A 16,887-nucleotide genomic window follows, 5' to 3' on the forward strand; every position below is an offset into this window, starting at 1 on the left:
TACATTCGCAGATGGAAAACCCATTTCACAGATGAGACTATTCCATCTGCGAAATTCATGGTTATTTTTGCAACTTCGGTTTTTTTTTTTTTGACTATTTTTATAATGTAATTAGTGTAAATGACTATTTTTATCATTTTCTCTAAAATAAACACCCTACACATCCCATAACTAAATTGACGTTTGCTAATCATAAAAGTAGAAGGACTACTAGATAAATAAGGAAAGTAGAGGGGTACATTCTGAATCCACATGTGGCGTGGCGTCCTAATCCTGCATTGAAAGGCGTGCCGAACTATTCTACGTTATCTCTCCGGTTCATGTCAATTTGACAAAGACACGTGCTTATTTATATCATTTTATAACAGGTCTAAAATGTTTTTACTTCAACCATACCAATTTATAATATTGGGGCTAAATGCCTAAATGTTTTATATACATGAAGGAACTCAAATAGGTACAATAAAATTGTCTTTTCACTTTAATCATATTATAAATGTTATATTATCTGAGAAGAATGATATTATATTATTCATTTCATATAAAAATGATTTTGTTTAAATACTTAACTTAAAGATTAAAAAATTAGTTCATATAAAATATATCATTAACAAAATCTAATTGACGATTATTAAATTAGTCAAATATTAAATACAATATTGAAAATTTTCATTTCCATTAGCATATAGCACAGCTAGTCGGTGCTGTGCCCCCTCTAATCCCTACTAGTTTTTATTGTAATATTTGCTATTTTGTACCAAGGATAAAGACAACCTATTTAAAGCCTATCTACATCCGTTATGCTTACAAATCGGCTCTTAAACATTCTGTAATTCAAAAATATGTCATGGTTTTTAGCAATTTAACATATAGCATAAGTGATTTTACAAGGACAAACTCATTATTCCACATTTAGTTTATAAATAATATAAACTAAAATTTGAAGCTTATATTTCAGGATGCAAATACTTTAGTTTAATATCACTATATATTAGTCGTATATGTTAAAAGTGTTAAATTAATTCACTAATTATAAATTTAGTTATTTAGAAAATAACTTATTATAAAAAATTTAATCATTGAGAAATTAGAATACATAATATTAGCATTTTAATGGTTTATTATGAATCGGTGATTTGAGAATTGATATTTATAAAGATTGATGTGGCTACTATTCAGATGACTGTTTTCTTTTGTCAATATTTCTCCAAATATAAAATATTTATTCATTTAGCAATTATTTTTGAGTCAAATAGAAAGTTAAGAAATAATTATTACAGTGATAACAACAACAGAGTCAATAATCTCAAAAAAAAAAAAAAAAAAAGACATGCATGTAACTGTGCAACGTTTTTCTATGTTATCCAGATATTGTTAACTTTTGAAAATTATAAGGATTATTTATGAAACTTTGTCAAAAGCTATTAGGAAATAGTCATTATTCATTAACTCAATCATTTTGGTGTTAAAAGAAGAGGGAGGAGGATTAGGATTTAGAGTGTGTCCATACGTCGACCAGTTGACATTTTTCAAATAATAACCGATTATCCAAAACCCCCATACTTTCGATCTTTTTCTATACAATACAATTTCATCGATTCAACTACACATATACAATCATCATCTCCATCTCTTTCTCGCATTTCATCAACCATGTCGTCTGCAATATCCAATTCCAATCACACCAACGTTAACGAGTATGTTGACGATGATCAGTCCACCACCCGAAGAATCCGCCTCCTTTCTCTCCACCTCAATCCGCCAATCCTCCATCATGACCACCAGCTTCAGCTCGAAGCTTGTTCTGGGCGTACCAAGATGAACGTAGACGCTGAAAAACTGACTAGTTATTTGAGGGGAAAACACAGGGATGTACAAGAAAAGATTTTCGAGTATTTTAATTCGAGGCCTGATCTTCAAACCCCGATTGAGATCTTGAAAGATGATTATCGGGAACTTTGTATGAGACAACTTGTGGGTCTTGTTAGAGAAGCTGGGATTAGACCTTTTAGGTATGTCGTTGAAGATCCTTTGATATATTTTGCAATGATTGAAGCTATTGGGAGTGTTGATATGTCTCTTGGGATCAAATTGGGCGTTCAGTACAGGTGATTCTTCTACTCTTCATTCTTTCTGTAAATTAATCTCATCGATTCACTAACTGGGTTTCTGGATTAGAATTCTTGTTCATGAAATATATAATTTAATCTATTAATCGTCATTTATGATGGATGATGATTGAAACACGATGCTTAATCCATTCTTCGATTATTTACTAATTTATCTTCGTTGTTCCTTGAATATGAATATGAAATCTATAGATTAGGATGATGTTTCAGTTGGTGTCTCCATTGTATCTGAATCATCTGCTTCTGCTGCTAATGCCATTGACAAAAATATCCGATTTTATGTAATTTACATTAAGAACTCAATAAAGAGATTGGGGAAAACTAGAAATCGAAGCCCCAAAAGATGGAATTTACTCCGGTTATATCTCATTTTGGATCTTGTTTGATTGCAGTTTATGGGGAGGATCTGTGCTAAATTTGGGTACCAAAAAACATCGCGATAAGTACTTCGAAGGCATCGACAATCTGGAGTATCTTGGCTGTTTTGCTATGACCGAGCTTCACCATGGTATGCTTTTTCTGTTTATTTCTTATGAAATGAAATAACAAATGAATGGAATAGACAATTCCATGATCTGTGTCTTGCAGGAATGGAATTACATTCCATTCTTTTCCTATTCCATCGTTTTCATTATTTCCTATTCCATCGTATCAAACACATCAACTAACGAGTTATCTATTGACCCCTTTATCTTCAAGGCTCAAACGTTCAAGGCATTCAAACCATTGCCACTTTCGATCCTATAACCGATGAATTCATCATCACCACACCAAACGACGGAGCCATCAAATGGTGGATCGGAAACGCGGCGGTTCACGGCAAGTTCGCCACCGTTTTCGCGAAGCTCATGTTACCCACTAATGGCGTCGTTACCGATATGGGTGTCCACGCTTTCATTGTCCCGATTCGAGATCTCAAAACCCATAAAACACTCCCCGGTGTTGAAATCAACGATTGCGGCCATAAAGTCGGTCTCAACGGTGTCGATAACGGCGCCTTAAGATTTCGCGATGTCAGAATCCCTAGAGATAATCTTCTTAATCGATTCGGCGATGTGTCAAGAGACGGGACGTACACGAGTCCTCTTCCCACCGTTAATAAACGATTCGCCGCCACACTCGGCGAACTTGTCGGTGGTCGTGTAGGGCTCGCTTATTCATCCGTCGGCGTGCTTAAAATCGCCGCCACAATTGCAATCCGATACTCGTTACTCAGGCAACAATTTGGGCCTCCAAAACAACCGGAAATTAGCATTCTTGATTACCAATCGCAGCAACACAAATTGATGCCGATGTTGGCCTCGACTTATGCGTTTCATTTTGCTACTGTGAATTTGGTTGAAAAGTATGCGCAGATGAAGAAGACCCACGATGAACAATTGATTGCGGATGTTCATGCATTATCAGCTGGGCTTAAATCTTATATAACTTCTTATACTGCTAAGTCGTTGAGTATTTGTAGAGAAGCTTGTGGAGGCCATGGATATGCAGCTGTTAATAGGTTTGGGAGCTTGAGGAATGATCATGATATTTTTCAAACGTTTGAAGGGGATAACACTGTGCTCTTACAGCAGGTTTGGTTTTTTTTAAATCCATTTACCTTATAGAATGTAGTACTGAATGATGGGCATTTGAAGGGTATTCCTGTCTTTTGTGAAAATGACTAAATGAGAGATTGAGAAGGAGTGTGTGGGTGGGATAAAAAATTGGTTAAAATTGGATAATAGGAGGACATTTATGTCTTTTGTAATGAAACATCCAATGTGGGTGTCCGGCCCACTTTTTCCCTCTTTTTCATGGGTTAAAAAGTTGCAATTTTTAAATTTTTTTTTGTCCATATCCACACCAAACACACTACAGTTGTGTAGGATAAAAATTGATAATGACATAAAAGCCCTTAAGTTTTACAGATATATTCGGTTTTGCCTATTTGAATATTTTTGGTTCATTAATATCGTACATTTGCCACTTATTTATTTATTTTTCTTTCATTTTTACCCTATTTGCAAGTTTACCTAGTAAAACGGAACATATTTACCAAATTTAAGGATTTTAATAAACTGGAAAAATGGTAAAACTGAACTATTCTCTCAAATGTAAGAGCTTTAATGAACAAAAGGGTAAAATTGAAAAAAAGTTGCAAATTTCCTACTTTAATGAAACCCAAAATACGCAAAAGGGCAAAACCAAATATTTTGCGAAAACTTAAAGGGCTTTTATGGTATTAACCCTAAAGTAAAAGGTTAAATGCAAGAAATAGCAACATATGTTTATTAATCTGTTTATATAGCACCTTGTTTTTAATGCTTCCTATTATGAAAAATCTACCTGATTACAGCAATGTGATCTAAATATCAAAGCAAATTTCAATGTTATAATTGGTTTAAATACCACAAAGTATAATCCCCTAATAAGAGTTGAAAGTAGGATGCTATAATAATAGAAAAATAAATAAAAGTACATTGCTATTTCCAGGTGGCAGGTGATCTATTGAAGCAATATCAACAGAAGTTCAGTGGTGGGACCCTTGCTGTTACATGGAACTACTTGAGAGAGTCAATGAACACATATCTTTCTCAACCCAACCCAGTCACTGCTAGGTGGGAAGGTGAAGACCATTTAAGAGATCCTAAATTCCAATTGGATGCTTTCAGGGTAATAATTCTTTTATTTTTCTTAGCATTTTAAAATTAAATTTCTGTTTCTAAATATTGTGAAATTTATTTTAAACTAAATATATATATATATATATATATATATATATATATATATATATATATATATATATATATATATATATATATATATATATATATATATATATATTAACATCAATAATGTTTTTTAGTATCGAACATCTCGGTTGCTTCAAAGTGCTGCAGTCCGATTACGGAAGCATTCAAAGACTCTTGGAAGTTTCGGTGCTTGGAATCGATGTTTAAATCATCTTTTGACTCTTGCGGAGTCCCACATTGAAACTGTCATCCTTGAAAATTTCATTGAAGCAATTAAAAGGTGAATTAACTTTTTGTCTCTCATATATTAATTGGTGATCTAAGGATTAAGGTTTTTATTTTTTTTATTTTTTATTTTTCTTTTCTAATTCAGGTGTCCAGATGCAAATTCTAGGGCTGCTTTGAAGCTTGTTTGTGATCTTTATGCATTGAATCGCATATGGAATGATATAGGAACTTATCGCAATGTGGACTATGTCGCCCCTAACAAAGCCAAGGTAATTAGTAATAAGTAATAACTAATAAATAACCCTTAATTTTTTGAATCAATGTAGGAAGTTTTGTTTTTAGTTGTTACGTATAATAATATAAATTGTGTACTTTTATAGGCGATACACAAGCTAGCGGATTATTTGAGTTTTCAGGTGAAGAATGTTGCTAAAGAACTTGTGGATGCATTTGATTTACCTGATCATGTCACAAGGGCACCGATTGGTAAACAGACACCAGGTGAAGCTTATACGGAATACACTCATTATGTTGGGTTCTAGTTGGAGTAAAGTACATTGCTATGTTCAAGTTTGAAAATAAGAACTCAACAAGTGTGAAATTGTTGTAAAATTGTTACTTTTTTGGTTTCATAAGAGATTAGCTATGCTAGATTCCAGTGTTTTTTATGGCAATTTGGTCTTAAATGTGACACAATTATTAGATAAGTTTGATACTTTCACATATTTTCTCTCTATGACTCTATTTTAGAATAGTTGTTCTCATTTTTCTTGGATGATAAGGAAACCTCGTACCCATATAATACCATATGGACACTCTTTGATAAAATTAAATGGACGGCTATGATCTATAATAAAACATAACTTGAAAATTTGTTACAATCTTAATTTTCCACAGATATATTCGGATGTATTAGGGGATAAGAGATTTAGATGGTTACCAAAAAAAATCTTTTCTAAACTTATAAGGTACATAAAAAAACTACATCTAAAATGGAAAAAGTTAAAATAATTATGAACTAGATTATGACAACGCGAGAAACATATAAAAAATACATATAAAGGTATAAAAAAGTTGGTATAATAATAAAAAAAGATAAATTAATAGCAATAGACTTAATGTAGATTCTAGTTAGTCTTTCTATCTTGTAAGATTCCTTTATTGGCAGGAAATAGACGGATTTTGTTAATCTATCGACAATTACCCATATAGCATCTAATCCGTCATTTGTCTTGGGTAACTTAGTCACGAAGTCCATGATAATCCTTTCCCATTTCCACTCGGGTATCACTAGCTGTTGTAATAGTCCCGAGGGCTTTTGGCATTCCACTTTCACCTTAGCGCAAGTGAGACACTTGCCCACGTAAGTGGCGATTTGTGCCTTCATATTTGGCCACCAATAATGTTGCTTGATATCCTGGTACATCTTATCTGAACCCGGATGGATGGAGTATCGTGTCTTGTGGGCCTCATTTATGACTACTTCTCTAAATCCCCTAAGTTTAGGGACCCAGATTCTGTCCATGAAGTAGTATGCTCCATCCTATTTGATTTCAAGGTTCTTCTCCATCCCACGCAGTGATTCACTTGTGGTGTTCTCTGGTTTCAATGCATCCAAATGGGCTTCTTTGATCTGCAAGGTTAGGTGAGATTGAATGGTTATCGAGAGAGTTTTCACGCGACGACTTGAATACTCTTTTCGACTCAAGGCATCAACTACCACGTTAGCCTTGCCCGGATGATACTTGATCTCGCATTCGTAACTATTTAGCAACTCAACCCATCTTCGCTGCCTCATGTTTAACTCTTTCTGATTCAGAGTGTGTTGGAGGCTTTTGTGGTCGGTGAAGATGGTGCACTTTGTACCACAAAGTTAGTGCCTCCAAATCTTTAATGCGAAGACCACTGCTCCCAACTCGAGATCATGAGTGATGTAATTCACTTCATGCGTTTTCAGTTGTCTGGATGCATAGGCTATCACCTTCCTTCGTCGCATAAGTACACAAACTAAACCCTGATTTGATGCATCACAGTAGACTATGAAGTCTTCGGTTCCCTCTGGTAAGGATAACACAGGTGCACTACAGAGGGCTCGCTTCAAGGTTTGGAAGGCGACTTCTTGCTTTTCCGTCCAGTTGAAAGGCATGCCCTTTTGTGTCAACGTGGTGAGGTTTGGCTATTTTGGAAAAATTTTGGATGAGCCTTTGGTAGTAGCCTGCGAGTCCTAAGAATTGACGGATTTCGGTCGGGGTTCTCAGAATTGCCCAGTCTTCGATGGTCGTGATCTTGGAAGGATCTACATGAATCCCTTCCTGAATGACTACATGGCCCAGAAAGTTCACACTGCGGAGCCAAAACTCACACTTGGAGAGTTTCGCATACAACTTTTCGGCTCGCAGGGTTTCCAAAATTTGACGGAGATGTTGACCATGCTCTTCTCCACTTCTAGAATATACAAGAATATCATCGATGAAAACGATTACAAAGTTATCAAGGAATGGGCGGCAGACTCGATTCATGAGATCCATAAATGCAGCGGGGGTATTCGTTAGACCGAAGGGCATCACGACAAATTCGTAATGACCGTAGCGAGTTTGGAAAGTGGTCTTTGGAATATCCTCTTCTCGGACTTTGAGTTGGTGATATCCGGACCTCAGATCTATCTTAGAAAAGTAACTAGCCCCTTGTAGTTGGTCAAATATATCATCGATCCGTGGAAGTGGGTAGCGATTCTTGATAGTGAGCTTGTTCAGCTCTCGATAGTCGATACACATCCTAAAGGATTTGTCTTTCTTTTTAACGAAAAGAATCGGAGCTCCCCATGGCGAGAAGCTGGGTCTGATGAATCATTTATTCAGGAGTTCGCTTAGTTGGCTTGATAGTTCATGCATTTCCGCGGGAGCCAACCTGTAGGGTGATTTGGCGATTGGAGTAGCTCCTGGTACAAGGTCAATTCGAAATTCGACCTGCCTATCAGGGGGTATTCCCGGAAGATCCTCGGGAAATATGTCTGGAAAGTCACACGCCACTAGGATATCTTGAATGTTTATTTCTTCCTTGGACTTATCCACGATGTGAGCGAGGAATGCGTAGTTTCCCTTGTGCAAGCATTTCTGTGCCTTGATGCATGAGATAAGATGAAGATTGGCGCTGGGTTTATCTCCATAAATAATTAGGGTTTCGTGGTTGGGGAGATGAAGGCGAACGACCTTCTCGCAACACATAATATCAGCACGATGGGGGCTTAACCAATCCATGCCGATGATTACATCAAAACTCCTAATATTTACAGGCATCAAGTTTATTTGGAAGGAGTGATTGTTTAGAGTTAGTGTACACCCTACATAGATATCCTTAGTTGATTCAGTCTTCCCATTATCCATTTCCATCGTGAAGGCTTCATTAAGCTTCTGGGGTTGTTGTTTTAGTAAATGTTTGAACTTATTACTCACAAAACTTCGCTCTGCCCCACTATCAAACAAGATGCATGCCTATGTGCTGTTAAGTAGAAACGTACCAATGACAACAGTGGGGTCCTGGACTGCTTCTCCTTGTCCTAAAGTTAGGACCCTTCCCAATCCTCCGTTTCCTTGGTTATTAATGTTGGGGCAGTTTCGGCGGATATGTCCAGCTTTCCCACACCCATAGCAGGTGGGGCTGGCCCCAACTGTTGTGGTTGTGGTTGTTGTTGTTGTTACGGTTTCTGTTGTTGTTGTTGTTGCTTCCTTGTTGATGGTTCTATGGAGGATAGGTCCTACATTATCTTTTTGTATGACCTTTTTGATTACAACTGGTGCAATGCATCTCCCTGCATTCACCGTGGTGATGGAGGTTGAATTTTTTGCACTTTGGGAGATTCCCGGAATACTGTCTAGGGGTACTAAAGATGGATGAGGTTGGAGCATGTGGTGTGGTGATTGCTTGATTAGCAGCATGTAAAGTCACAATTTGCTGTTTCTTTGATGATTCAGAGTTTTGATTTCCCTTCCGCTTGTTGTTTCTCCCCTTCTTGTTCCCACCTTCTTTCTTAATCTCCACCTCTCCTATTTTGGCGCTCATTTTGTTGCCGTGATCATATAATCTCTTGGCCAGCCTCTTTGCGCTATCATACGTAGTCAGGTTTGCTGCAATGACGTTTCCTTGGATTGGCGCGGTCAATCCCCAAATAAATCTCTCGATCTTCTTTCCTTCCGAAGTGATCATTCCGGGAAACAAAAGAGATAGCTCACTAAATCTGGTTATGTATGCATCAATATCTGAGTTTTGAACCGTGAGGTTCCACAGTTCTTTTTCCAATTTCTGGACTTCCCCCTTAGGGACAATACTCGGCTAACAACATCTCCTTAAATTCCTCCCATGGTATCGCATTTGCCACTGCAAACGTCATGGCCTTTATGTGACCATTCCACCAGAAGAGGGCTTGGTCCACAAATGTGCAGGCCGCAAACTTGACCTTAGACTCATCCGGACATCCGTAAATTTCAAAAATTGATTCCACCTTCTCAATCCACCGCTTCAGAGATATTACGCCCCCCGTCCCATTGAAGGTCCGAGGCTTGGCGTTGGAGAAATCCTTGTAGGTGCAAGTTCTTACGGTTTCTTGGTTCGTGCTTCCGGTTCCCTGTTCGTTGCCTCCTCCGTTGTTTCTGTTGCGAATTTGGGCAAGTGCTGCAGTGACCGCAACGGACACTGCTGCTTGGAATGCGACTGAGTCAATTTCTGGGGGCGTTGGTGTCTCGTGGTTTCCACGGTTTGGTCTTTGAGGCATCTTTCTGTCATGGAACAGAGAGATGATGAGTACATTTTGCATGCCTAGGTTAGAATGCCACTGACTCGGCGAATCGATTTGTGTATCTATGTGATTCCTTGTTGAGCGTCAGCCATGGTGACTGCACAAGGGCGCATAAATAAATCATATTTAGATTATCCCAATAGTATTTTTTTTTTGTTATTGAGGTTTGAGTTCCCTAGAGTTATTTGAGAATGAGGTAGGCTTTTGGATTCATTTCCCGCTATGATTTCTCCCAAACACATGTTGGTCTTATTTTGAATAAATATAGTTGATCAGGCTATATTTATCCTTAACATGACTACATGATGGTTCAGGTTTAATCATAGTGTTCAATTTCCTTCAGAAGCTTTTATTAAATATTGTTATGTTGTTATTCTAATATGCACACATACGTGTGAAATTTTTGTTTTGTTCAGAGGTATTTAGTCCCATTGTGTTTATAGTTGCATATCATGTATGATTAGATACGCTAGTTCACTATTAACAATGCTCTGGTACCAACCTGTCACACCCCCGAACCAATATTTTTTTGTTGCATATCATGTATGATTAGATACGCTAGTTCACTATTAACAATGCGCTAGTTCACTATTTAGTCCCATTGTATTTTTTTGTTGTTATTCTATTAACGTCCGGGGGCTCGTGTGACTTAAATTGAAATATCATCACAATGATTATACATGAAACATAACATAAACATCACCATGCATTACATAATACAACTAACATTGTTCACATCAAGTACATTGTTTTACATTACATATTTCAAAACATAAACTGTTTGATGATTGACATTTCACAAAAGAAAATTCCCAAAACACACTTGAAGGTTCTTCAGCCTAACGATTACCTGAGAATACAAGTTATTTTGAAAATGGTCAACATATATAATGCTGGTGAGTTCATAAGCATGTTTGATTTGAAAGATTTGTATTGTTTGTATAACCCAGAAAATCCGATATTTCTATAAAATTTGTCTGAGAAATGATGTGATGATCAACTATACATGTATGTGTGATTTCCATTTCAAAAACATGCGTAAATAAATGAATCCAAAAGTTTCCTTGTTTTGTGTTTGTTGTAAGTAGAAGGAGATGAGTGATAGTATTTTCCCAGAAAATCCGATATTTTCCAATTTGTAACAGTATTGTAGTACTTGCATTATTGTGTGAATTGTTTTGTATCAACACGATGTGAAAATTTGATTTTTCATGAATGTTTAGATGGTAATGGATCTCTATGTGAGTCGTTATAACCATGCATGATAGTGACTAATTCGCCTGTCTTGGCATTTTTCCAAACACCGATTTTGATCAAGACTTTGTCACCCTAGACTGGCCGAGTGTAACTGTAGTGAACATCTCATGTGTGGGGGAGTCACCCCCGTATAGATCTATACACAAACTCTCGCTCTCCCTCCAGGAGACTCTAATTATAACTACATGCTACGACCAAACACTCAATGGTGTCAACCGACAGGTTTCACTAGATCCCAATTATTACCCCATGAATATGTATAACGCGATATGTATTTTGATTACACTCCACTAATTTGTTACGTGATTATGAGAGGATAAAGCCCAACAAACATGAAAAGGAACAACTGTGGCCCATTAGTCATGTAAGTTATTTCTAGGCGTAGAGGTATGCGACAGACACGTTATAGCCCATTAAGCATATAATGAATAACCCAGGTCCAACTATCATGTAAATGGGCCACTAAGGCCCCATAAACGTATAAAGGATAATTTAGGCCCAATAAGCATGTAATTGAGTCACTAAGGCCCAATAGACATGTAATGAGGGTATTGGGCCCAATAAGCATGCATATGGATCACGAAGGCCCAATAAGCATGTATTGTGAGTACTAGGCCCAATATTTCGTGTCGTTGTTGTATTCCATATATGTGTTATGTTATAGTTCTTTTAGTCGAAGCTTTTACCCGTAATGTTATAAATAGTCTGGTGTTTTGTTAAAACGATATTTTTAGTTTATTTCAATAAAAATAACGATTTAACCTTTGATTTGTAAAAATTTATATTTTTAGCACGAATGCTTAATAATTGACGTATTTGGCACAAGAATACATATATTGACAATTTCAGCCTCTTTTTGCAGAAGGTTTCATTTTCATCCCTTATTTTGAAAAAATAACATTTTTGGTCCTTGGTTTGTAACAATTTACATTTTCAGTCCTTATTTTATTAAAAATGGCATTTTCGGCCCAAATTTCATAAAAGATACATTTTTGGCCCAATTTCGAAATAAGTGTCATTTTTCAGCCTTCATTTTTGTTCATTTCCAGTTTTGAACTCAATCTTTGATTTAGTGACATTTTAGCCCCTAAAATTTGTATTTTTTTCACATTTTGGGCCCAAAAATCGTAAGGCCCAAACACTTAGGCCCAATAGGCTAAAATTTACATCTTTGGTCCTTTAAAAAGTGTGATTATCACAAAGACTCAATTTTAAACAAATGCACTCTTTTTGATCCTTATAAAACCGAAAATGTCATAAATGGCCCAATCTTTTATTTATTTGACAAAATGATCTTAATACCAAAGTTTTGTTTTGTTTTTCACATCTTAGCCCATTAAACACTTGTATCTTTATTGTATGATGTCTAATGTGTTTTAGTTTATGAATCTCACCCATTTATGTTATGGATTTCGAAAAGTTTATCAAATTTTCACCATAACAAACCAAAGAAATCACATGTAACATGTATCAACAAATAAATCAACACATAACACTTGTATTCTCACCCCAAAACAAGTAAAAACCGAAAACAAGGGGGGTATGAACTCACCTTTGCTTTGATGTTTTGGTTTTGAAGAAGAAATGGAGAGATTTTTAGTCCTTGCCACACCTTGAAGTAGTTTTCGGACTTAGATGGTTTCTAGGATGTTAAATCACGAAATGAAACTTTATAAGGGATTGTTCTTAGCTTAAGGATGAAAATCAAAGACTTAAGTATGACAACAACTTACTAAAGATGATGATCTTGATGAAAATCTCTTTGAAGATACACATAAAATCTTGAAATTTGAAGGAAGATGTAGGAGTTCTTGAGAGATTTCCTTAAGAGATTTTGTAAGTAAAATGAGTGTGGTGGTGATTTTTGGCTCTATGGTCGAGATTAAGAAGGAGAGAAGGGAGGAAAGTTTTGCATGGAAGGTAATACACTTCTTGATACATGTGTTCATCTAGATGTATGCTATGTAATTGTGTGTTGTCACCCTTCTAATTCATCTCCTTATTTCATCATCCATTCAAATTTTTTTAACGTATGGCCCGAAGATTTGGGCTAGAAGAAAGAAGTTGAATAGTTTTGGGCCTTTACTTGTCTTTACTCAAAATTATGGGGTCCAATAATTATTTTTCGGCCCATTGGGCCCTCATAGATGTTCACAGCCCAATGAAGTTTAATTAAAGATGTTTAGGGTCCATTAGGGCTATTGGCATTTGCTGTGGCCTAAATTGGCCCATTAGGGGTAAACTAATCCATTTTAGGCCCATTATTTCCCAAAATGTCATGTTTTATGAATGTGGGTCCATTTAGAGCCCATTTAGAGTTTTTAGGCCCAAAATAGTCAACTTGGATACTTATTGGTCCATTAGGCCCAATAAGAATGTCCTAGACCATAATAGACTTGAACCATAATATTTAGAGTTTGAAACTCTTTGTTGAACATGAGAGATGTATTTGAATGAGCATTGAGTGATTTTTTTACTTAGAGTATAGGCTTTACAATAGTTGAATGATTACATGAGAATAGAATTTCCTAGCTAAAATGCTAGTTGTGACATCATCCCCCCGTTAGAGGGAATTTCGTTCCAAAATTCTTCTAAAAATGAGGGTACTTCTGCTTCATTTGGTCCTCGCGTTCCTATGTGAATTTCGGTCGACGCTTTGCATTCCATCGAACCTTCACAATTGGAATGCGACTTTGTTTAGTACTCTTCACTTCCCTGTCCATGATTTCAACTAGTTCTTCAATGAACATGAGATTCTCGTTGATTTCGATTTCTTCCAAAGGAACGACAAGAGTTTCATCGGACAAGCACTTTTTCAAATTGGAAACATGGAACACGGGGTGTATGTTGCTGAGCTTCGCGGGTAACTACAACCTATAAGCCACTGGATCGATTCGGGAAAGAATCTCGAATGGTACAATGTATCGTGGTTTTAGTTTTCATCCCTTTCCAGGGAGAGACTTTCAATAGCACACGATCCCCGACTTGAAATTTTAAGGGTTTTCGCCGCTTGTCAGCATAACTCTTTTGTCGGTCTCGCGATGCTTGAAGTCGAGCTCTGATTTGAATTATTTCTTTGTCGATTCACGGACAATCTCAGGCCCCGTTAGTGTGTTGTTCGGTGATTGCCCCTTTGCTAGTTGAGAGTCACCCACCTCAGCCCAGCATAGGGGTGATCTGTATTTGCAACCATAAAACACTTCGAAAGGAGCAACTTTGATGCTCATATGATAATTGTTATTGTATGGGAATTCAATAAAAGGCAAGTGGGTATCCCATGACTTGCCGAAGTCGATCACACATTCTCGGAGCATGTCTTCGAGCGTTTGGATGGTTCGCTCACTTTGACCATCCATTCGAGGGTGGTAGGCAGTGCTCATATCTAGTTGTGTTCCCATTGCCTTCTGTAGCGACTGCCAAAATCGTGAAGTAAATCTACCATCTCGATCCGAGATAATATATATTGGTACCCCATGAAGTCTTACGATTTTCTTGATGTAGATTCTAGTTAGTCTTTCCATCTTGTAAGATTCCTTTATTGGCAGGAAATGGGCGGATTTTGTTAATCTATCGACAATTACCCATATAGCATCTAATCCGTCATTTGTCTTAGGTAACTTAGTCACGAAGTCCATGGTAATCCTTTTCCATTTCCACTCGGGTATCACTGGCTGTTGTAATAGTCCCGAGGGCTTTTAGTTTTCCAGTTTCACCTTAGCGCAAGTGAGACACTTGCCTACGTAAGTGGCGATTTCTGCCTTCATATTTGACCACCAATAATGTTGCTTGATATCCTGGTACATCTTATCTGAACCCGGATGGATGGAGTATTGTGTCTTGTGGGCCTCATTTATGACTACTTCTCTGAATTCCCTAAGTTTAGGGACCCAGATTCTGTCCATGAAGTAGTATGCTCCATCCTCTTTGATTTCAAGGTTCTTCTCCATCCCACGCAGTGATTCACTTGTGGTGTTCTTTGGGTTCAATGCATCCATTTGGGCTTCTTTGATCTGCGAGGTTAGGTGGGATTGAATGGTTATCGAGAGAGTTTTCACGCGACGACTTGAATATTCTTTTCGACTCAAGGCATCAGCTACCACGTTAGCCTTGCCCGGATGATACTTGATCTCGCATTCGTAACTATTTAGCAGCTCAACCCATCTTCGCTGCCTCATGTTTAACTCTTTCTGATTCAGAATGTGTTGGAGGCTTTTGTGGTTGGTGAAGATGGTGCACTTTGTACCATAAAGTTAGTGCCTCCAAATCTTTAATGCGAAGACCACTGCTCCCAACTCAAGATCATGAGTGATGTAATTCACTTCATGTGTTTTCAGTTGTCTAGATGCATAGGCTATCACCTTCCTTCGTCGCATAAGCACACAACCTAAACCCTGATTTGATGCATCACAGTAGACTATGAAGTCTTCGGTTCCCTCTGGCAAGGATAGCACATGTGCACTACAGAGGGCTCGCTTCAAGGTTTGGATGGCGGCTTCTTGCTTTTCCGTCCAGTTGAAAGGCACTCCCTTTTGTGTCAACGTGGTGAGGGGTTTGGCTATTTTGGAAAATTTTTAGATGAACCTTCGGTAGTTGCCTGCGAGTCCCAAGAATTGACGGATTTTGGTCGGGGTTCTCGGAATTTCCCAGCCTTCGATGGCCTTGATCTTGGAAGGATCTACACGAATTCCTTCCTGACTGACTACATGGCCCAGAAAGTTCACACTGCGGAGCCAGAACTCACACTTGGAGAGTTTCACATACAACTTTTTGGCTCGCAGGGTTTCCAAAATTTGACGGAGATGTTGACCATGCTCTTCTCTACTTCTAGAATATACAAGAATATCATCGATGAAAATGATTACGAAGATTGGCGACAGGTTTATCTCCATAAATAATTAGGGTTTCGTGGTTAGGGAGATGAAGGCGAACGGCCTTATCGCAACACATAATATCAACATAATGGGGGCTTAACCAATACCGATGATTACATCAAAACTCCTAATATTTCCGGGCATCAAGTTTATTTGGAAGGTGTGATTGTTTAGAGTTAGTGTACACCCTACATAGATATCCTTAGTTGATTCACAAAGTGAATGCAAATGGGAAAAATAATGAAGTATTATAGTATTGTATATAGTAAATACCATTGTACTAACTACCTTAAACAAATTGTTAACTAATTTATAATGTGATGAGCTAACCATACTTGATCAACTAGTAATAACACGACGCACGAAGACGTCGAAAAAGGTATGACATTCGTCACCCGTAGACCTGCAGGTCCCACTGTAGCTAGCAGCAAGGTGTAGGATGGTCAGTCCAATATAGATCTATACACAAATTCACGCTCTCTCTCCAGGAGAATCTGGTTACAAAACCTGACACGGCTGTAGGTTGCCATGCCATGAATTAGTGGCTCACATTAGTGTTATAGTATTCTTTTATTTGTATAGTATGTTCTCTTGTATAGTGTATAGTATGTTCTTCTATTTCTCATTATAGTATGTTTGAACTGACTCATGTATGAACTGACTCTTGTATGTTTCATTGTACTAGAAATAGTGGTTAGTAGACCTCTAAACTATACCTATTATAGTTTACTAGTAATGTTGTTTAAATGACTGAGTATGTTTGTACACCCTTGCTACCCAAAGGTGTTGGAACTGAGGTAAAAGCTTTTATATCTACACACATATACATAATATATAACTAAGATTCTAACGACACTCGGAAAAACACCAGTATA

General features: G+C 37.3%; 1 protein-coding gene across 1 annotated transcript; it reads left to right on the plus strand.

The window, feature by feature from the left end:
• Positions 1–1,470: 1,470 nt before the first annotated feature.
• Positions 1,471–5,826, plus strand: LOC111876616 (acyl-coenzyme A oxidase 2, peroxisomal). Its single transcript, XM_023873163.3, has 7 exons — positions 1,471–2,108; positions 2,522–2,637; positions 2,829–3,703; positions 4,605–4,784; positions 4,978–5,144; positions 5,238–5,361; positions 5,473–5,826. The coding sequence occupies exons 1-7, from the start codon at positions 1,654–1,656 to the stop codon at positions 5,632–5,634; spliced, it is 2,079 nt and encodes a 692-aa protein (XP_023728931.1). The 5' UTR covers positions 1,471–1,653; the 3' UTR covers positions 5,635–5,826.
• The last annotated feature ends 11,061 nt before the right edge of the window (positions 5,827–16,887 follow it).

The sequence above is a fragment of the Lactuca sativa genome, chromosome 4 (assembly GCF_002870075.4).
Source record: "Lactuca sativa cultivar Salinas chromosome 4, Lsat_Salinas_v11, whole genome shotgun sequence".
Lineage (NCBI taxonomy): Eukaryota > Viridiplantae > Streptophyta > Magnoliopsida > Asterales > Asteraceae > Lactuca > Lactuca sativa.

Excerpts from the sequence above, each read along its gene's own strand:
- LOC111876616 (XM_023873163.3), top strand. The coding sequence starts at position 1,654 with ATGTCGTCTGCAATATCCAATTCCAATCACACCAACGTTAACGAGTAT. Across the intron at positions 2,638-2,828 it reads TATGACCGAGCTTCACCATG|GCTCAAACGTTCAAGGCATT; the intron begins GTATGCTTTTTC and ends TTTATCTTCAAG. Across the intron at positions 5,362-5,472 it reads TCGCCCCTAACAAAGCCAAG|GCGATACACAAGCTAGCGGA; the intron begins GTAATTAGTAAT and ends GTACTTTTATAG.